This window comes from Zingiber officinale, chromosome 4A, assembly GCF_018446385.1.
Source record: "Zingiber officinale cultivar Zhangliang chromosome 4A, Zo_v1.1, whole genome shotgun sequence".
Classification (NCBI taxonomy): domain Eukaryota; kingdom Viridiplantae; phylum Streptophyta; class Magnoliopsida; order Zingiberales; family Zingiberaceae; genus Zingiber; species Zingiber officinale.
In genome coordinates, this window is record NC_055992.1 from 150,435,362 (window position 1) to 150,458,371 (window position 23,010).

At 37.4% G+C, this 23,010-nt stretch overlaps 1 protein-coding gene across 10 annotated transcripts in view; it reads right to left on the minus strand.

The window, feature by feature from the left end:
• Positions 1-1,171: 1,171 nt before the first annotated feature.
• Positions 1,172-23,010, minus strand: part of LOC121971669 (WASH complex subunit 5-like) — a 69,342-nt gene continuing 47,503 nt past the window's right edge. For 4 of the 10 annotated variants that reach the window (XM_042523046.1, XM_042523043.1, XM_042523044.1 and 1 more), the window contains exons 24-29: positions 10,848-10,925; positions 10,582-10,767; positions 9,547-9,627; positions 9,336-9,398; positions 9,184-9,270; positions 8,449-8,839 (exon numbers count right to left, since the gene is read on the minus strand). In XM_042523046.1, coding sequence (XP_042378980.1) covers positions 8,729-8,839; positions 9,184-9,270; positions 9,336-9,398; positions 9,547-9,627; positions 10,582-10,767; positions 10,848-10,925 — 606 coding nt within the window. In that variant the 3' untranslated portion in view covers positions 8,449-8,728. Of the gene's footprint in view, positions 1,831-8,291; positions 8,343-8,448; positions 8,840-9,183; positions 9,271-9,335; positions 9,399-9,546; positions 9,628-10,581; positions 10,768-10,847; positions 10,926-19,614; positions 19,738-23,010 lie in introns of those variants that run through there. The other 6 variants (XM_042523041.1, XM_042523042.1, XM_042523045.1 and 3 more) reach the window with 6 other exon arrangements.

Here is a 23,010-nt window from a genome sequence, read left to right on the forward strand (position 1 = left end):
ATTAATATGTTTCATTAATTCAGTGTTAATTCCATTTATGGCAAGTTGGACTAGTTGCCAAAACATGGTATTTAATTGCTCATGAACTACTCCTTATAATTGAATACACATGTTGCCGGTTTGAATGTTAAACCATAAGAGTGGACTTTTTGACCTACTACCAAGGTGACTCAAATACTAAGCAACAGATTTAAAAGGTATCATATATTTATAAAGTTATCAAATAGATAGAGCATCCAACTTTATATTGTAAAAATTAATAGAATCAAGTCTAAAATGAATTAAAGTGTTGAATTATTATTCAAACTTAATTTGAATTTATTGAGCATTTAATTCTAACTTGTTTCTAGAATTTTTTTCCTGCTGCCAAAAACGTAACGTGCTGAGGAGAATCAATGAGTGCTTGTAATAGGGAGTTAATTAATTGTCAGCATCAACTATGTTTAAAACTAATTACTCAATTTATTTTTTTATATAGTTACTAAAAGACAAATCAAACCAAAATTAACAAATGCACGTTCCAAATGTACATATTTTACAGAAGCGGCATGCTAAAGAACATATACTCTAAAGCTCAATAAAGATTAATCAGTCTACGAAGGCAAAGAAAGCTCTAACAATGTTATTGATGTTAAAAGCAATACTAAAATGGATGTGTTAGTTCTAAAACAAAATAAAAATAAATATTAAAATAAAGAGAAATGATCTTATAAAATAAATAATTTAATATGACTTGGTCATATTCAAAGAAAATTTATAAAATTATAGTAAGACGAAATGAATTGAATACAATTGAAGATTTTGAGCTCTACTAGTACCAGTGCTATAGCATCTAATCAATAAATAAACAATATCCATGCAGCCAACTTTAAATAATTAAGACTAATATAACTTGAAGATTATAATGGCAAACGATAAGGTAACTACATTTTTCATATTAATCTTCAAAAAATAAATAGCATAATCTTGTAAGTTCCTTGCGACTCGGGTGAATTACCCTGTACAACTTAAAATAAACATCTTTCTCAACTCGATCAAACTCAACATAATTACACACTTAATTAAATAAAATGAAAGAAAAATAAGTACGAGACAAGCAACGAATTATTTGGTTGGCAATCAGAGGATTGCTACTTCAAGAAAAATAAGCTCAATAGAAAAATTTCCTTCTCGACAAAACGTCGAAGGCGGATACGTCTCATACACGAAAGTGACACCCAGAAATGAAGAATTGAATAGAACTTGAAGTACCTAATACGTTGTTTTGAAAGGAGAAGATCATAGCTCTATTTATAATCCACTGGTCGAAATTGTGGCAAGGTCCGAGCACCTAGAAGGGCTTTGAGCACCTAGGTATGGATAAAACATTATTCATGTCGTAACGGCTACGCAACGGGCGAAAGATAATATTTTATCTGATCTGAGTGCCTGGAACAGCTCCGGGCGCCTGGACTGCCTTTGCATAGGGGCGGCTCGCCAAGGCACCCCTGATTGGACCAAACCGGTCCGAGCGCCCGAAATAGTTCTAGGCGCCCAGACCACAATCAACTTCATGTTGATTTTTCATCCGGGTCTTCCACTCTGGCTTGACTCAGTTGGGTGATTTCAGTCATCGAAATGTGGCTCACCTGAATCCATTTTCTGACTTTCTCGAACAACCTTCCACTCTGGCTTCTCGTCCCTCGAAAACGCTGTGTGCTTCCTTCTCGTCCATCAACGTACTCTTCCTCAGCACCTCATCCCTCGAACGCACCGAGCTCGTCGACCCTCTCTTGTATCATCTTTCTCACTAGCTGCGTGTTTCGCTCCACTTCTTGTGCTCCAAGGTTCCTGCACACTTAGACACAAGGATCAAACCACAACAGAACCTAACTTGAATTAGTTGATCGCATAAAAACTATCACGGAATACTTATAATCTCCTCCTTTTTTATGTGAGCAAACCAAGTTAAATTAGAGTAAATGAAAAAACAAATAACAATAAAAAACATCAAGTACAGCATTTTCAACTAATAATTGTTAATACTCTCCCCTAAACTTAATCTCTAATTATTCCCCTTTAAACACATTAAAATTGAAAAAAATATTGAAAAACAATTTAGAAATAAATCTGAATTAACATTTAATGAAAAAAAGGACAAATATTTAAAAATTTTAAATTTTGAAAAATGATAATTTTTACAAATTATGAGAAAAACAATTTTAAAGTCATTTCTAATGGTGCAAAAATTCTAAAAAATTTTATAACTTCTAAACAAACATAATCAAAGTTCTGATAAAATTTTCACGAAATTATGAAATTAATTTAAATAGAAATATAATAGTTTCTACATAGAGTTATATTTTTTTAAAAAATATTTAAAAGTAATTTTTAAACTCAAAAAATCATGAAAAATTTTCTGAGAATGTAATAAAATAAAAAATTTTACAAAAAAAATAAAGTTTCAAATATTCAATCTTCAAGAATTTTTAATATTAAAAATTAATATTTAAATAAATAATTCATAAAAAATTTAATAACTGTTAAAAAAAATTAAAAATATTTGCTTGATAGAGAATATGATAAATTTTGACAGAAAAATAACTTTTACAAAAAAATAGATATTTTTAAATTGAAGAATATAATTTTTTTTAAAAAAATTCATAATAATTAATACAATGGTAAAAAATAAGAAATAAAATCCTCTTTTTCAAAAAAAAAAAATAATATCTAATTAATTTTAAATCGAAATTATATGAAATAATTTATTTAGATAATTCTAAACATAATAATTTTCTAATTTGGACCTTATGACATCTAAAATATAAATTAAGTCCTAAATAATTTTTAATTTGTTGAACATGTGAGCATGCATAATTTCTCAAATTTTCTATTTCTTCTTTCAATTTTTCATTTCGAATTTTTTTTTTGTCAAAATTTTTTAATCGACAAGATGTTGCTATGGTTATTTTTAATTCCACATTTTCCTTTTGAAAATTTTCATTTTCAATTTATTATTTACAAGAATTTTTTTGACAACATTGTTATAAATTTAAATTACTTATCAGGAAGTAGAGATCTATCTGATGTTACTTCTGTGGAGCTGCTTTCATTTAACGTTGCTCCCCCTTCATCGATGCTCTCAATACTCATCTCCGATATACTTGCTCCGTCGTCTTCTTGGTAATTTGCCATCAATATAAGTCCGGCATAGGCTACAACATCCGAATTTGATGACGATATTTCATCTCATATCGCCTTTAGATTCTTGTGCTTCTTCTGGGTCGCTCTTTTGTCCTTTTCCTTGTCCTTGTTCTTTAGTTTTGGACAATTGTCTTTGGCATGTCCTTCTTTATTGTAATGATAATATCTTACTTTTCTTTTTCTTCTTTTGGTCTACCCTTGATTAAACTTATTAGTTTAAAAAACAAACTTTCGAACTTTCTTACCATGAATGTCATTTCGTCATCATCAAAAGAAATTTCAGATTTTGGTTATTCCATTTTTGCCTTCAAGGCAATGTTGTGCTTCGACTCCTTTAGATCTGCACATCTCGACTCATGCATTTCAAAAATAGAAAATAACTCTTTTAAATTACTCACCTCTAAATCTCTAGAAATTAATATGCATCTACTAGAGTTGACCATTTAGGAATTCTAGGAAAGCGTTAAGCGCATACCTTAGCGAATCTTGGTTGTTACCTTTTCTCCAAGATTCGTGAGTCCAGTGATGAGTTCTTTGAGTCTCGAGTGTAGATGTGCGACGGTTTCGCCTTCTTCCAACCGGAGATTGTTGATCTAGTTCCAGAGCAGGTCCCGTCTCGTGAGTTTTGCCTTCGAGGTCCTTTTGTGTAGTTCCGAGAATTTATCCCAAAGCTCTTTGGTTAACTCGTAGGATCCGATCCGGTTGACTTCTTGTGGCGATAAAACACTCAACAGATGAAATTCTGCATTTCTGTTTGCCACAAAGTCGGCTTGCTACTTTTTCATCCATTGATGTTCTTCTTTGTCTTTTTCTTGCGGATCCTTCGATGCTACAAAAACATACTTTCATCATTATTATTAATTCAACGTCAATTTTGAAAAATACCTTCATCCTCTTTTTCCAAATCACGAGCTCTCCCTCAAACTTAGGCGGGCAAATGCTCACTTTGTAAAATACTGAAAAAATGTCGAATAATGATAAGGGAATTTTTCAGAATTTTTAGAAATTTTTTTGAAATTTTTCGGAAACCGTATGGACGAGTTTACGGGGATGAAAATTGGGCCCCGGGAAAGCCTGTTTAGGCTACCCCATTTAAACGAGGAAAAGTTATTTTTCTTTTCCTTTCTTATTCTCTTTTACTTTTATTTTTATTTTATTTATTTCCTCAGCCGAAGCTGTTTTTGCCCGAGTCTTCTTCTTCCTCGCGCCTTCTCCCCCTCGCGGCGAATCCCGCAAGTAGGCGGTTTCCTCTCCTCCCCTCACGCGTGTCCTAGCCATTCCTCTCCGAGCCATTCCCCGACACCAAGCCTGCCCTAACTGCTCCACAAACCGGCGCCACTTCTCTTCTCCTCTGCGCGCCGACACCGATCCAGGCCCCGCCGGTTGAGCCACCTTCTCGAACCCTCCTCTTCCTCTCTCGAGCGTCGGCCGTCGGCAAGTATCCCGTGTCCTAGCGCCTGTGTCGTAGCCGCTTAGCACCGCCCGACACCTCTTGGCACAGCCGAGCCCTCTCCCAATCTCCCATATTTCGTGCCCTAGCCCCGATTTGGCACCGCTGACCAGCAGATCCCTACCTTCAATCGCCAACCTAAATTCAAGATTGGTGCTAGACTTGATCCTTGGTCCGACATGAAGTTTCTGATCAAGCAGATTTATCCGGCAATGTGACTTAAAGGTAAGGGTTGAGGATTTGATTTTATGCACAGTTACGGAAGCGTTGATTTTGATCTAGGGGTGTTGGGTTGCAGATTGTTAGTTGTGGCAATTCGTATGGGGCCGAGGATTGCTGCTAGAGTTCATACAAGTCATCTTTTCCGGCAGCAACCTTCTCCAGCAGCGTATCATCAGCTGAGGATTCAAAGGAGGTAAGTTGTTAGTTAAATGTTATGAATCAAGAATTAGAGTTGAATTCTTGGTTGTGATTCTATGGATATTGATTTGGAATGTTTGAATGGAAAGGTGCAGCCGGTTTACTATGGTTTTGGCTGAGTTTCCAGCAGCATACAGGTTCATCTATTCAATTGTGGGTCAACAGCAATTCATCTGGTTTTAGGTGAGTTTTGAAGTTTTATTCTTGTCTACATTTGGATGTGAGTTGTGTGATGTGGATAGGATGAATGATTGTTGGTTGGATTATCAGATGTGGTGGTTCGGTTAGTTGTAGACGATGATATTTGGTTGTTGTGGATTTATGATGGAAATCTTATTGATTGATTGATGTAGAAGGTCACATGATCATTTATAAGATTATGGGATTAGTATCATGATTTGTTATGATGGATTGTTAATTAAATTGACATCGTGATAAATAGAAGAGTTTATAAATGATATAATCATTGGATTGATTATAAAATGTGGAGTGTTTTGGAAAGATTAAAGGATTCATGAATGGTTTGATTTGAATTTTCCCTAATTAGGTTGAGTTGAGATTTAGTTAATTGTTGCATATGTAATTAGCTAAATTATAATCATGTGATTTGTAGGACGTTGATTCGGGACGAGCACTTCGACATAAAGGTTGATTAGCTCGATCTACATTGGAGGCGGGTACCTCTTGACTTATCTTTTATGATATTGTCAATTGGATATGCATAGTATTTTATAGCTACAAGCAATGATCATGTTTGTCTTTAGTATGTCACTGTTTGATACCCATAGCATGTTCTGTTTGTCGCTGGTTATGTATCCATGTTTATACCTCGTGATTATTGACATGAGTACCTTAGTTCCTAGAGTAAGTGGCACACCATGCTTTACTGAGTTTAAGACTAGATTCTGGATTTTTATTATCTGGCATGTGTACTTATATTTTTATGTCATATCAGATCTGTGTACCTAGACCATTTTTCTTTAATCCATGTATATTGATGGTACATATTTTATGGATGTGGATATATTCAGGATCTAGGGTTTTTGATTCCTTATCTGACCGGTGTACCTAGACCATTGATTAGGTCAATTTATTCTAGGGTACACATTTTATACATATGGATTGGTACAGGATATTGTCAGGCTTAGTGTCATGCATCATTCGCATGATTGCATGCTGTGCGATTGTCGGCTCCATTATTGTTGAGCACATCGCCAGTTACATGTATCTACACACACGACCACTCATGGGTTAGTGGTATATTCAGGCATGGTGTGTTGCAACAGGTGCTCTGTCAAGGGCTCCATTGGTCCACTCATGGGTTAGTGTGACGCAACGTTGTAGCAGGGCAGGTACCCCTCCCCGTCATCATGTACCGGGAGATGAGAGCATTGAGCTCCCCCATTTATGATTTAGGGTAAGGAGGATATGTGTACTCCGACAGCATCCCGTCCACTCGGTCACTCATCAGGAGTAGTGATGGCAGAGTGCACGGTTGTCACAGCCCTACCCACTCGGTCTCACCATCATGTGTGAGACGGCTGACTGGAGAGTAGGGGTGACCAGGACATGTCATTGGCATTATACGCATTGATGCATTTATTGCTTGTGCTTGCTGCATTTATTTGCTGCATTTGGTTGGAGGCATATGTTTGACATGCATACAAGATTTATGACACTCAGTTTTGACGACCCTTTTGTTCTGGATAGGAGTTCCTGGTGAGTACAGCTTCCTCAATTACCTTTCAGTTTTGCATTCCCCTATATATGATTAGGAAGTTGTATTCCATGTTTATTGCTGTTAGATATATCTTACTAGACATGTCTATTGGTATTCGCTGAGTTGTTGAACTCACCCCCATGGACACTATCTTTTTCAGGTACCAGGTTGTTTATAGAGTCGCTTGGAGTATCCTGCCTGCTGGTCCCCATGTCACATCAGAAGATCTGTCTTCGTTGTTGTCTATTTGTACTTTGGTATTTGTGTATCTAGCTTGTGTTTCAGTTTTGTTTCCGGAATGTTATGTTGTTGTGTGGTGTAAGCCTAGCCGGCTAGCAGTGTTTTGTTTTGTTTTGTATGGACTTGTATTTATGTTTTTCCGCTGTATTAGTTTTGATTTCAGCCGAGTGGGTTGATAAAAATATATAACTGCGTGGTTGTTGTTATAGTTGTCCAGCCGTGTAGGCTGAGATTATTAACTGCGTGGTTGTGTATATATTCCAGCCGCATGTGGCTGATATATATTATGTCTATAGAAATGTTTCAGATTGTCACCCGTACAGGGGAGGTGCTGCCGAAATTTCTTCGGACATGGACTTTCCCGGAGCGTGACACACTTGCTCAATCCAGCTATCATTTTCTATAATTCGGTCGGTGGTTAGTCCTTTTGAAACGGTTGGGCTCTAATATCACTTGTAGGTCCCTTGCGACCGGCAAGAGGGGGATGAATTACCCTGCACAATTTAAAACAAACACTTTTCTCAACTCGATCGGGCTCAACATAATTGCACACTTAATTAAACAGAATAAAAGAAAAATAAGTACGAAACAAGCAACGAATTACTTGGTTGGCAATCAGAGGATTCCTACTCCAAGGAAAGTAGGCTCGATAGAAAAATCTCCTTCTCGTACAAAACATCGAAGGCGGAAAAGCCTTGTACACGAAAGTGACGTTCAGAAATGAAGAACTAAATAAAACTTGAAGTACCAAATATGTTGTTTTGAAATGAGAAGACAATGGCTCTATTTATAGTCCACTGATCGTTATTAACGTGGCACGGTCCAAGCGCCTGGAAGGGCTCCGGACGCCTGGGTGTAGATAAAATTTTATCCACGTCGCAACAACTACACAACGGGCGAAAGATAATATTTTATCTAGTCCGAGCGCCTGGAACAACTCCAGGCGCCCGAACCGCCTTCGCACATGGGCGCCTCGCCAAAGCACCCCCGGTTGGACCAAACATGTTCGGGCGCTTGGAATAGCTCTAGGCGCCCAAACCACAGTCAACTTCATGTTGACTTTCCATCTGGGTCTTCCGTTCCGGCTCCGCTCGTTTGGGTGATTTCGACCATCCGATATAGAGCTCACCCAAACTCATTATCCGACCTTCTCGAGCAACCTTCCGCTCCGACTTCTCGTCCCTCCGAAAAACAGCGCTTCCTTCTCATCCTCCAGCGTACTCTTCCACAGCGCCTCATTCCTCGAACGCACCGAACCCGTCGACTCTCTTCCGTATCATCCTTCTCGCTACCTGCGTGTTTCGCTCGACTTCTTGTGCTTCTAAGTTCCTGCACACTTAGACACAAGGATCAAACCATAACAGGACCTAACTTAACTTGATTGATCACATCAAAATTATCACAGGGTACTTACAAATCTATCTTATAAAAAAACTGATTTTGTGAAATAGCATTAGAGAACAAAAAACTGGTATAAAAATGATTGCATTCATGTATATACTATGTTCTCTCATGCATATGGACCTCATCTAGGAGGATGAATCATGCTATCAACCATGACTCATGTGCCAATTGTTCTTCCGTGTTCCACAGATCATTCTTCCCAACAGAGATAGCATGGTTTAGGTGATGAAAATAAACTAAGGCTATGCATATCATCAAGTGTTCGGCGGCCCACCTCAAAAGAAGCTTGATGCTTTATCCAAATTGAAACTTCACATTTGTAACATAGCCACAAGAGAGGGCGGCAGGCATGAGTCAACTAAACTTTTGGGGGCACCCATGAATCTACAGAAATACATCAACCAGAATGCTGACTTCAAAACCTGACACAACAAAGATAGGTGTTAAGCAAACCGTTTGTTTTTTTCATCATATTCATATTGCGGAATCCATGTTGGAATGAAAACATATGCAAGTCCACATCCACGTATGGATGTTGGAACTGAAGACTTTAATTAATTAAGAACAAATAGGAAGCAAGGAAAAAATGGTTCTTGAGATTGTTGACAGGTACACAGGAAGAGCAACTGTTGAACAGGCAGTATCTGGGGTTCATAGACTCCATAGATAACAAGTTTATCTTATAGAAAGGAATGTGAAGGACCTACCAAAACACTGCTTAAAAGATTATAAATTTTTTACTGAGAAATCAATGAGTACTACAAACCTCAGATGCTGGGTCATCAAGCAATATCTGGGGATCATAGACTCCATATGCTAATTCTGCAGTTATCCTAACATACTGACCCATGTACTGCATGAGACGAATCAAGTAAGAAAGATCTCACATAAATTAGCAAAGATAATTATGTGATGTACCTGTATATATTGGGTTGCATGAGAAGGATGGAACTGCTTAAGAAATGTTCCAAGTCCTATGACCTAAACATAAGATCCATACCAGAGATGCTATTAGATTGAAGCAAGGATTGGTGATCAGAACAATTACTGTATGCTAAAAATTCAAATGTCTCGGTCTATCTAATCTTTCAATTAGCATAATTTAAAACTTGATGAAAGAGAAACTTACGACAGGAGAAAAATCTGTGATGGATTTGTTCGTTTTACTGGTCAAAGTGCCCAAGTGAGTATCAAGTACATAACGTGACAACTGCATGGAAAGAATAAAACCAATTTAAGCAGTAGTAAAATCTTGTTTCTCCCAAATGGCTCAGCTATAAAGCTCAGAACCAGCAGAGATTTGTTATTAACATTGTATGGATGGTACAACTTCTTGGGGAACAATCACTAAGCCATTCAAAAGATTCAACCACATTGCCATGATCTGAATTTATTCAATCCATAAAAACAAATGATGAAAGGATTTATGACACAATGCTCACTCCCACATTTAACTCAGTAGCATTGGTCATACGTTCTCTTCAATGAGGCTCTTCAAAGCAAGTTTAATTACTCATACTGCATAATCAAACTACCGTACAGTCTTTATCACAAATACCAAAATTAGACACGACTGGAGGAATGAGATAGATGTGTTATGAAGCTACAAAATATAGACAGGAAAAATATCAAGGAAAGTTGCTCTATGAATCTGCATATTGTTTGAATCTTTTAATAAGCAAGCAGCATTGCAGGTGAAATAAAAAATATACTTCTGCACCACACTTTCATGGCTGTTAAAACAAGATTAATTTTGTTGAATTGCAAATTTTTAATTATTTTGTTACATGAAACTAGGTAGATCACATGTTAACAAAAGTAATCAAAGACCTAATAGGCAAAAGACAAATATCAAATTCAAGTTAAGAGGATTGTGAGTATTATGGAATTTCAAGAAATTGGTATCAATTAAAATGCAATATTTTGATTAACTTCTAATACTGATAGTAAATCTGGCAGAAATAAAAAAATATATAGAGAAAGACTTTGAACATATAAATGGAGCGATTTTATCTTCTAATATTGACCAATTTATTTTATCACAGTAACCAAACACTTAAAGACCGTTTTACCATTTGAAAAGGCAAGAAATATAATTTAACATAACTAGACTCGGACCATAAAAGACATAAAAAAATGTCCAATGGGGGAAAAAATACACTACCTGTGATATTGACAAAATGGATGCAGATCTTGCAACTAAAGTAGGAGGCTCTTTCAGAATATAATTTGTTTGAAGAGGAGAAAGAATACCACAAAACTTCTGCATTCTGTTGAGTGCTTGAAGAAGTCCCACAAATGGATTATCCTCCATTTTTTGATCTGTGTTTTCTTGTTTGGAAAATAATGCCTGACGTATAATAACTCCACAATAAAGTTAGAGTAAACAAGGAACTATTATGCAAAAATCAGAAGGAATGATCCACTAACCTCAATTGTTTTATCCCTATTGACGTAAATTGAGGCATTCAGACCTTCAACAGCCGAATAAATAGAACCTACCTTAATCTGCCAAATTTACAGAGTAACAAATCACCAATATGAGTTTGGTTAATAGGAATTGCAATTATTTTCCTTATGAATACCCGTCGAATAATAATTTCTACGTTTGGTTCCAAAACTGAACCTAATATGCCAATTACCATGGAATTGTTATTCCCTTGTCACCCTTGTTACCCTATTCCTTACATAATTCCAAAAAAAACATATTGCTACTCTTGCATTGTCCAAGGATGTCGATTTCATTTCATGCACCAAACTAACTAATAAATACGCTTATTCTATTCCAAGGCAGGTTGTTATTCTATTCCCTTGGAATAACTATTTACTCTATCAATTTCATTCCGTGAACCAAATGCACCATAAAAAGTTTCCTCTCTGTTTACAGCTATTGTAAAAAGTTTAGCAAACAAAGCAAGACAATGAACGGGATAAAACATGAAAGGATTATCGTATTTCAGTAACATATACATTGATACGCCACAAAAGCTTGCAAAATTCACTAGGACATATCAAGGCAAGCTTGTTACAAAATCAGAAATCTGAAGACTATCATCTTGTCATCACGCCATCTTTCTATTAGCTGGTTTTGAAGTAGAATCTTCACTATGCCCTTTGGTTAACTTGTGAGTGTGTGTTTCACAAGGGCTGATCCAGAGGTAATATGAATAAATCTGGTAGTGGCAGTCCAGATCAAGAATGGTTCGTGGCAATGGGTTGTGTAAGGGAGTTTTGAGTCCCAAGCATCTGATGAGATCAAGTTGATTATGAAGGTGTTCAAAGAGTGATTTTGAAGTAGAATGTTCACTGTCTCCTTTGCATTTAATTTGGGGTTGTGTAGTGTTTTTGAATCCCTAGCATAAGATGAGTCGACCATGAAGGTGCTCAGAGAGTGATTTGGAAGTAGAATCTGATAGAGTTAAATTGTTTTCCTTAACCTCATGATTTTTAAGAACAAATAAAGAAATCCAATGAGATAAACAATAAACCTAATCGAGATCTAGTTATGTCGTAAACATAGCAACACATAAGAAAGCATAATAAACAAGGAACCTAATTGAAGAATCATGTCCTTATCTTTAGCGTCGTCGGCTTGATCCCTATTGAAGAAGATGCAGCGGAAAGAAGGTCTTCCAAGAGGCTTAAGAAATGACGGCGCCGAAAAACTCTAGGTCAAAGAGGAACCAAAAGCTCTGTCAAGATTACCCTAAACCTTTGGGGACCTCCCTTTATATAAGAATACAATCCGTTATCAGCTCATAGATAATTACGGGCTAAAGGGTTCTACAAATTGAACCCACATCCAATAACCTTAAGTTAGATCACTTAACGAGTTTCAGTATCGCAAGTCTCTTAAATCACACGTGAGCCCACCTTAAGGGATATTAAATTCAACAATTTTCCACTTGGACTATATGTGATTATAGACAACACGCGAATGCAACTTTAGTTGATATCATACTTTATGGGTACAAGATACCCTGTAAACAATCTGGTCAATTAACTCATTGGTATAGGACTAAAGATGTCATAGTTATTATATATGATCGTAACAAGTCCCAACAGTAATCACAATACCAATGTCATTAATGACATAGATCAAGATGTGGATGTGTAGAGTGGAAATTACATGAAATATGATCAATATATATCAATTTCCAACTGATCTTAAGTGACCCAAAAGGGTCTGATCATATTTACAAAGACCATATGCTAAACTGCAATAACAAATCATGATCTAAACCTTATGATTCCTAAATGGAATCTATATCATATACAAACACCAAATGTTAAATAGCAACAGTAAATCATAATATTGTATTTTAGAGTGTGCAACAAACAAATAAAATTTCATGAATGTTTTGAACTTTAAGTACGTACAATAATCAAAATAAAATGTTTATCTTTATTATCAAATATAGAGCAATGAAGGGGAGCCTTGGCGCAACGGTAAAGTTGCTGTCATGTGACCAAAAGGTCATGGGTTCGAATCCTGGAAACAGCCTCTTGCAAAAAGCAAGGTACGGTTGCGTACAATGGATCCTTCCCCGGGACCCCGCATAGCGGGAGCTTCATGCACCGGGCTGCCCTTTTTTTTTTTAATCAAATATAAAGCAATAAAATAAATACATACTCCCGTTAGATGAGTTCTTCTTCCATAAAGACTCTCATATTCACAATATATATATGAGAGATCTTAGACATCAAGCCTTTGGTGAGTGGATCGACCAACATGAAATATGTGCTGATGTGCTCTACCATGATTTGACAACTCTGAACTCTTTCTTTAACAGCTAGAAACTTAATATCGAAGTGCTTGGACTTCAACGAACTACTATTGTTCTTGGCATAAAGTTCTGCGACTTTATTATCTTAATAGATCCTCCTGTCAATGCCATCAACGATCTATAATGCTGTGATGAAGTTCCACAGCCAAATCAAGTGATTGGATGTTTCATAGCATGCTACCAACTCTGCCTTCATAGTAGAAGTGGCTACTAGCATATGTTTGACACTCTTCCAAAATATAGCCACTCCAGCAAGTATGAAAATATATAAACCTGCTATCCAAACAGTCAGCAAAATCGAAGTCTGAATATCCAATCACCTTTAAATGATCTTATCTCCGATACGTGAGCATGTGTCCTTTAGTTCTTTGCAAATACCGCATCACTCTCTTTACCGCTTTCCGTGTGACGGTCCTAGGTTACTAACATATCTGCCTAACATCCCGACTATAAATGTTATATCTAGTCGAGTACAAACTTATGCATGCATGAGACTTCCCACTACTGATGCATATAGAAATTGTTCCATCTCCTTTATTTCAAGTTCAAGTCGTGGACACTGCTGTAAGTTGAGCTTGTCACCTCTTAACACAGGTGTGTCACCAGGTATACAGTTCTGGATGTCATACCTTATAAGCATCTTTTCAATATAGTCCTGTTGTGAAAGTCCAAGAATGTCTCTTAAACGATCACGATAGATCTGTATGCTTAAATCAAAGGATGTTTTACCAAGATCTTTCATTTCAAAATTACCAAATAGAAATGACTTGGTTTCATGCAGCAAACCCTTATTATTGCTCGCAAGCAATATATCGTTTACGTACAAAATAAGTATAACAAACTTGCTCCCACTGAACTTAACATATATGCACTGATCAACGGGGTTCTCTTAAATCCAAATGAGATAATCACTTGATCAAATTTCTGGTACCATTGACGGGACGCCTATTTCAAACCATAAATGGACTTCTTTAATCTGCATATTAGGTGTTTTGAGTCCTTAGAGTCAAAGTTCTCTGGTTGCATCATATATATAGATTCCTCTATATCTCCATTGAGGAATATAGTCTTTATGTCCATTTGATGTAGCTCCAAATCATAATGAGCTAGTAGTGTCATAATTACCCTAAGTGAATCTTTCGTCGACACAGGTGAGAAAGTCTCCTTGTAATCAATGTCTTCTTTCTGAGTGAATCCCTTGGCAACAAGACGAGCCTTATATTTTTCGACATTGCCCCTTAAATCCCGCTTGGTTTTAAATATCCATTTACAACCAACGGGTTTCTTACAATTTGGCAAGTTTCCAAACGTCATTGTCTGTCATAGACTTCAACTCTTCTTGCATGGCGTTAATCCACCTTTCAGGGTTAGAACATTGTTTGACTTCTTGAAAGATGTAGGATCACTTTCCAACCTCAAAATCATGCTCTTGGAGATAAACGTAATCACGAGAATTTGTGGTTCTTCATTCCCTTGTGGATCGCCTTAAAGGTGGTTGAGGTACTTGCTCATCAGTAGAGGCAATACTTCAAGTTCAGTGGTAAGGTCTTCCAATTACATTGGAGATGTCATGAAAATATCTTAATTCACTATGCTCACTGGATATGTGATACTCATAATGTGTGGTATGGTAACCACACCGCTACTAATCACACTAGTAGTGACCACAGAGGATTGCCAACACATTCCTCAAAAGATACTTCCTTGACCTTATCACTCCCACTATGCTTAATGAATTTAGTATTTCCCAATTCGAAGAAGGATCTATTAAAGGGATCATAAAATTTATAGCCCCTTTGACTTCTCAGAGTAACCTACAAAATTGCAGCTAACTATTCTTGAATCTAGTTTCTTTTCATTAGACCTGTAAGGCCTAGCTTCAGCTGGACAACCCCAGACGTGTAAATGCCTAATGCTAGGCTCGTCTTGTTGTTGTCTCGAATGGGGTTTTAGTTACTGTCTTACTAGGTACTCTATTGAATAAGTAAACTACAGTCTTGAGTGCTTCACCCCATAAAGACTCCGATAGAGAAGCGAAAGTCATCATACTTCTTACCATATCTTTTAGGGTATGATTACGACCATCAACTATATCATTCTGACGGAGAGTACGAGGCATGGTATACTGAGGCACAATCTCACACTAAACAAGGTAATTTGCAAAAGGTCTTGGACGTTGTTCACTTAATCCATACCATAATATTCACATTTACAGTCGGATCAGACGACTTTAATTTTTTTACCTAGTTGAAGTTCAACTTCGGCTTTGAAAATTTTGAACATATCCAAAGATTGCGACTTCTCATAAATATGGTACAAATATCCAAATCTGAAATAGTTATTTATAAACCTAATAAAAGATATGTGCTCATTCCAAGATGCCTTAGGGAATGGTCCATAAATATTCATATGTATTAGCTCCAAAACATCACCACAATGGCTAGCCCCCTTATTTTTGTTAATGGTCTTTCCCTTAACACACTTTATGCAAACATCAAAGTCTGACATGTCAAGGAAATGGAGAATTCCATGTGACATTAATCATTCTAAGTGTTGTTTGGATATATGTCCTAAACGTCTATGCCACAACATAGAAAAATTCTCGTCGATCAATTTGCGTTTCGTACCTATACTATGCATTATTACGTTGTTAACCGTAGAAGTAAGATGTTCAATTTATAAAGCTTATCAACCAAGGAACTATTACCAACCAACATTGAATTTAATAAAATACTGCAAATTCCATTTCTACATGAACAAGAATAACCTGATTTGTCAAAACAAAAAATTGAAATTAAATTCCATCGAAAAGATGGTACAATAAATATATTTTCTAAATCCAAAAGGACATTAATTCCTAAACAAAGTCTAAAAACATCAATTGACTCGACTTTAGCTTTCTTTTAATTTCTCATATAGATATATCTTTCACAATCAAGCAAAAGTCAACTCCTGAGACAACCCAGTATAGTGACGCTTATGTGAACAGTAACACCGATAACTAAATTGACTTCCGAACTAACAAAGTTGAGAAGTTTACCTTTCTTTACACGCAGTTGGCGTGCTTTAAGCAGTCTTTCTTCATATGGTCTTTCTTCTTACAAAAGAAATAAATGGATTCCTTATCCTGCATCTTCTGCTCTTTATGGCCATTGTCACCCGAATCTACAGTTTGTTTTCCTTTTCCTTTGTTATTGACCCTCTTTCGCTTCTTGCTCACACTTTGAGAATCAAATGCTAAGTAAGCACTCTCAGATGTCTCAATCTTTAATCTCCCCTCCTCTTGTACGCATTGAGCAATGAGTTCATTCAATGTCCACTTTTCCTTTTCAATATTATACGATATTTTAAAAGGAGTGAACCGCGCATGCAGAGACATCAAGACAAAATGGACTAACATACCCTCAGACATATCGAGTTTTAGTGTTTTCAGACTTATCGCTATATTGGACATCTCCATAATGAGATGTTTCTGTTACTACTGTATCGTATAGTTACTAACTTCGTAAGAAGTGTGATAGTCTCGACCTTTTCATTTGAGGTGAATCGGTCTACCAATTGGTCCAGGAAAGAGGGGGGTGAATCTCGACTTGTCGCTTTCTTTTCGATTTCGTCGGTTCTTCCTATCAAAGTGGTTAGTAACAGCGGAATATAAAATAAAGTACGGGAAAAATAATAATTACGGGATTTACTTTATCCCCAACCCTCAGGGTCAGTACGTCCAAGGCCTACGCACTCAAGCGCGAGTCCAATAGTGGTCTCCTTTCCAAAAACTTTCCGGAAGCGGAGAAACTCATCTTATAGTCTATCAAATAACAACAACCAAACCTTTTCCCATTAGGTGGGGTCGGCTGTATGAATCCTTTTACGCCATTGAGCCCTATCTCCTATTATATCATCATCTATATTTAAATAAATTTTATCTTGTTTTATTGTTGCTAACCAAGTCTTTTTTTGTCGTCCTCTTCCTCGTTTGATATGCATGTTTATCATAGTTTCACATCGTCTAACTAGAGCATTTATTGGTCGTCTAAGTACATGTCCGTACCATCTTAAACGTGTCTCTCGGAGTTTGTCCTCAATAGATACAACTCCGACTTTCTCTCTAATGCTCTCATTCCTTATTTTGTCCATCTTCGTATGTCCACACATCCACCTTAATATCCTAATCTCTGCAACTCTCATCTTATGCTCATGTGCTCGAGTCATAGCCCAACATTCAGCTCCATATAACATAGCAGGTCTAACAGCGGTTTTATAGAACTTACCTTTAAGTTTAAGAGGTACTTTACGGTCACATAAAACACCTGACGCTCCCCTCCATTTCACCCATTCTGCTTGTATTCTATGTAAGACATCTCTCTCAATCCCTCCATCATTTTGTAAAAATGATCCTAAATATTTAAATCTCTCGGTTCCAGGCAACTCGTCCTCTCCTATCTTAACAATTGTTTCATTACTTCTAATATTGCTAAATTTAAATTCCATATATTCTGTCTTTAATCTACTAAGCTTAAAACCTTTCCCTTCTAGTGTTCCCTCCAAGATTCTAGCTTAGCATTTACTCCTTCACGTGTCTCATCTACCAAAATAATATCATCTGCAAACAACATGCACCACGATACTGTGTCTTGAATGTGCGCAGTGAGTTCGTCCATAATTAGTGTAAAAAGATAGGGACTTAGGGTTGATCCCTGATGTAACCCTATCTTTATTGGAAATGCTTCAGTTACTCCGCCTGAAGTCTTTACTCTGGTCGTTACATCCTCATACATATTCTTAATTAGTTCAATATATGTTACGCTAACACCTCCGTGTTCATATAAAGATTTCCGCATGCGACATACAAGACCAAAAGACTCCCCCTGAGCAACAAAATACGGAGGTTGCTCCATGTAGACCTCCTTGAGCAAGTCACCGTGTAAGAATGCATTTTTGATATTCAACTTATAAAGAGGCCAATGTCAAATCACAGCAATGGACAGGAAAAGACGCATAGAAAACATCTTGGCAACAAGAAATAAAGTGTCCCCATAATCCAATCCAAAGATCTGAGTATAGCCTTTAGCAACGAGGCGAGCCATAAGCTGATCAACCGTACCGTCTGGACCAACTTTCACTGTATACACCCATTGACAACCAACAACTGACTTCCTAGATGATAGAGGAACAAGGTCCCAAGTCCCACTGCGCTGCAAGGCACACATTTCATCGAGCATAGCCCGTTTCCATCCTAGATGGGCAAAGGCATCACCTGCAGTCTTTGGAAGAAAGACAGACGACAAGGAAGAAAGAGAAGAAAAGTAGGAAGGAGAAAGACGATAATAACTCAAGGAAATATAATGAGAAGAAGGATTACGAGTGGAACGCATACCTTTCCGAAGTGCAATGGAAATATCAGACTCAGGAGACGGGACCAGGGGAAGAGGCGAAGGACTCAGCTCTAAAGATGTGTCCATGGCAGTCAGTGATGGGCGGAGGCAAAGCAGGGCGAGGATGACGTCGATAAACCTGCAAAGGAGGAGATGGGGCTGGAGGTGATGGAGATGCCCCGGAAGATAAAAGACAGTCACTGGTGCAGGCAGAGAATGAGAGAACTCGGATGGAGATGCGTGAGGCCCAAAAAAGGGAACTGAATCAAAGAATGTGACATCAGTAGAGATAAAGTATCGATAGAGGGTAGGGGAATAACACTTATACCCTTTCTGATACTGGGGTATCCAAGGAAGACACACTTATGAGACCGAGGAGAGAGTTTGTCAATGCCAGGATCAAGAGCATGAGCAAAACATATAGAACCAAAGACCCTAGGTGGTAAAGGATGAAGAGACTGATGAGGATAAATTACATGATGAAGTATTTTACCCTGGAGAGTTGAGGAAGGCATGCGATTGATGAGAACACACAATAAGTACAACGTCGATCTAAAACTGATGAGGAACGTGAGAGTGGAGAAGAGTCCGAGTGGTCTCGAGGAGATGACGATTCTTACGTTCTGCAATCCCATTCTGTTGAGAGATATGAGGGAAAGATGTGCGATGCAACACACTGTGAGATGCCAAGAAGGTACAAAACTGAGTAGATAGATACTCGCATGCATTATCACTTTATAAAGTTCGAAGAGAAATACCAAATTGAGTTTTGATTTCATGGAAAAAAGATTGAAAAATAGGAAACAATTCTGAACGATCGTTCATCAAATATAACCAAGTACAATGGGAAAAATTGTCTATAAAAGTAATAAAATATCGTGATCCCAATGTAGAAGAAATACCACTAGAACCCCAAACATTAGAATGAACCAAAGCAAAAGGGGACGTAGTCCGACTCACGGTAGGAGGAGAAAAAGAAAACATGCTTTCCTAATTGACACGACTCACAAGACAAAGACTCTAAGTGAAAGAATAGGACGTAATTGTTTCAACTTACCCAGACCTGGATGTCGCCGCCGAACCAACAAGAGAGGGTTGTTGAAGCCTGTATAGGCCATGAGACTCACATCCGAAGCCAATCATCCTCCCCGTACTCCGGTCCTATAAGGAAACAAAAGTTTTAGTAAAAGAGATGACACAATCAAAGACCCGAGTAAGTTGACTTATTGACAATAAATTAAAGGGAGCTCTGGGGACATAAAGAACATTATGAATAGAAAGAGATGGGAAAGGATGAACAATACCAACACCCAGGGACTGAGTTTAGGAATCATTGGTCATGGTGACAAAGGATAAATAACCGGAAGTAGAGAGAGAAGAAAAAAGGGATTTATTGTCAGTGATATAATCGGTGGCCCTAGAGTTAAAAACTCAAGGACCCGAAGAGCGAGAAATGCCAGCAAAGGAATTACCAGCGTGTGCAACAGCAACAGTGGAATCTGAAGCCTGACGATCCTCGTACCATTTCAGAAAGTCATCGTAAGAAGGTGGTGGGGTCAAATCCGGTGGCAATTGTGCAGCGAAAGCTGAAGAAGCGACAACACTTTGAGCGATCTGAGCAACGTGAGGAGGTTGACCATGGAGACTCCAACACTTATCAATCGTATGTCTTGGTCGATGGCAGTGATCACACCAAGGGCGTCTTTTGCCACCCTTACGAGGAGGAGGTCTGTTATTGTTTCGAGAGACCAAAGCCAATGAGTCAACAGGAATGGAAGGAGGCAATGTTAAGACTTTCGCAGGGACACGGAGGAGAGTTGTTAGGTACTGTCCATGGTAGCTTCTGTGGGACTACCCAGGATCTGATCGCGAACATGAGAATAATCTGTGGATAGACCATATAAAGCCAGAGGCATAAAAAATTTCTTCTGATTTTCAAGCTCCGCAACAGGAGTGGCCGCGGGTGGAAGTAGTTCATTGAAGTCACAAAGAAAGCTAGAGACTGAACCTAGATAGGTAGACATTGAATCCTTACCTAATGAGGACTGAGGATGGTCATGAGATCTTCACAAACCTGATAGAGTCACCGAGAGATGTTTGTAAAGAGTTGTTGCGCCTGTAACCAAACATCTTTATAGGTTTTGTGAGTGCGGAAGACATCCCTAAGGGATGGATGGATGGTGGTTCGAATAATGCAACGCAACTGGGCGTCAACCTTTTTCCATAGAGGACGATCGGCAATTTGAACATCCTCTTCAGTATGAGTGAGATGTGTCTTATAACCCTGTCCAACAAGCCAAAGCTTAATATGAGAGGCGCAAGAAGAGTAGTTCTTACCATCCAACTGCTCGGAAAAGAGTAATGCACTGAAGTGGTTGGTAAAAATCGAAATATCCGGCTTTGGAGTACCGGAGATAGCCATTAATCAGCTCGGTGAAAGAGGGCACACAACGAAGAAAGGCTCAAGCAATGCAAGAAGATAGGTGAAGACGATGGAACTGCAGGAAGAATAATCCCTACCGTCGCCAAACTGCTGATCTCCCGAGCTTCTCTCTATCGTCGGACTACAAGACAAGATGAAGGACGGTGTGCTCACGAAGCTGGAAAAACGCCGACGTGAGTGAGCGAAGAGGAGAGGAGGGCAGCAGCATCGGACGGTTGTCGAAAAGGAGCTGCGATATGCGTGCGAAGAGGCATGCGTGATGCTGCGACACAAGGAACAGCGACGCAGCAAAAAATAGGGTTTGTCTTTCAACCTTGCTGTGATACCATGTGAAAAAGAGAAACGAGAGGCGTTAGGAAAAGATCTCTCTATATTATCATTAATATATTTACATGTAGGTATTTATATACATAAGGAGAGAAAAGAAAATCAATCTCAAGCCCTACAGTCAAGGGAATACAATCAAGATCAATCTCAATCCCAATAATCAAGAAAATCCAACTCAATCATAATCTCAACAATCAAGGGAATCTTCATAAATATTTAATATGATTATTAATTAAGCTATTTGAATTTTCAAGCTAGAATTATCTTCATCATTCTTATTTAAATTTTTAATTAAATTTGAATTAAATTTATTATTTATATTTGAATTTTTTAGATTAATTTTTTTAATATTTCTTTAGATTTATTGAATTAAATATTTTATTAAGTATTTTATCAATTTCATCCATATTGACTCGGTCATTTTCATTAATTGAGTTTTTAATAATTTTAATTATTTCTGAATTTTTAAGATTTAATTTTGAATTTTTAGGATTAAAATTTTTAAAATTCAAATTTAAGTTATTAAGTTTATCTTGATCATTATTTAAATTAATTTTATTTTGATGATTATTAATATTTGAATTAGTCAAATTATTTTTAAAATTATGTTGATTAACTAGATTTGTATTTTTGATGTTTATATTTTTATTAATTAAATATAATTTTGAATTATCACAATTATAGGAATTTAAATTTTTCACGTAAATATTTTTATTAATTAAATTAAATTTTAAATTATCATAATTATTTAAAATTTTCAAATCTAATTTATCATGCATAGCATTATCTAATTTATTGCAAAAATTATTCTCTAAATTATCGTGCATAGGGGTAATTTCAGAAACAATATCTTCATGCAAATTTATTGACCTATTTTTTAATGTACTACGATTAAAAAAAATCGAATTTGTATGAAATATAAAATTACTAACCTTTTTCAAAATTTTCCTTGTCGGCAGCGGTTCTTGTAGTGTCCGAACTCCTGCCACTTGATGTTGGATCGTGAAAGTCGATAGAGTAGGGGGGTGAATATCGATTGAGAAATTTTAAGCGAGTACACAGCGGAAAAATGAAAATAAAACAATGCTAACACAAACCAATTTACTTGGTTCGGAGCCTTGGTCGACTCCTACTCCAAGGCCCGCACTCTTCGAGTGCTTTCGTTGGGCAATCACTAATAGTTCGTTAAAAAAGTTTACAAAGTTGAGTACAAGAACTATAAAAAAACAAACAACACCGACAACAATAAAGAGAACTTGAGCCGTAGGTTGTCGGGGAAGCAGCGTCGCAGAATCACAACACAGTAGAGCAGATGTCGTTGTTGTAAGTTGCTTCAGGTCTCACCCTCCTTATATAGGATGCTCCGGGCGCCTGGATCCCTTTCGGGCGCCTGGACCATGACGTAGCCCAACCAACCAGTGAGCTCCATGTGCGACGACTGCGTCAGGATGAGATTTGCTTTCCGACCGCCCGGACCAGTTCCTGGAGCTCGGACCACCTTTCTCCAGAATGTCCTTCTCCTGCAAGAAAGAGTTAGTCCGAGGCAAAAATAATAGTTTAAACTACCCTGCAAAACAAAAGTTAGCACAATAGAAGAGTAGTAATTAGATTCCGTCTCACCGAGACCGGAATCTAGTCAAGACCTCAACTTAGATTTTCAAAAT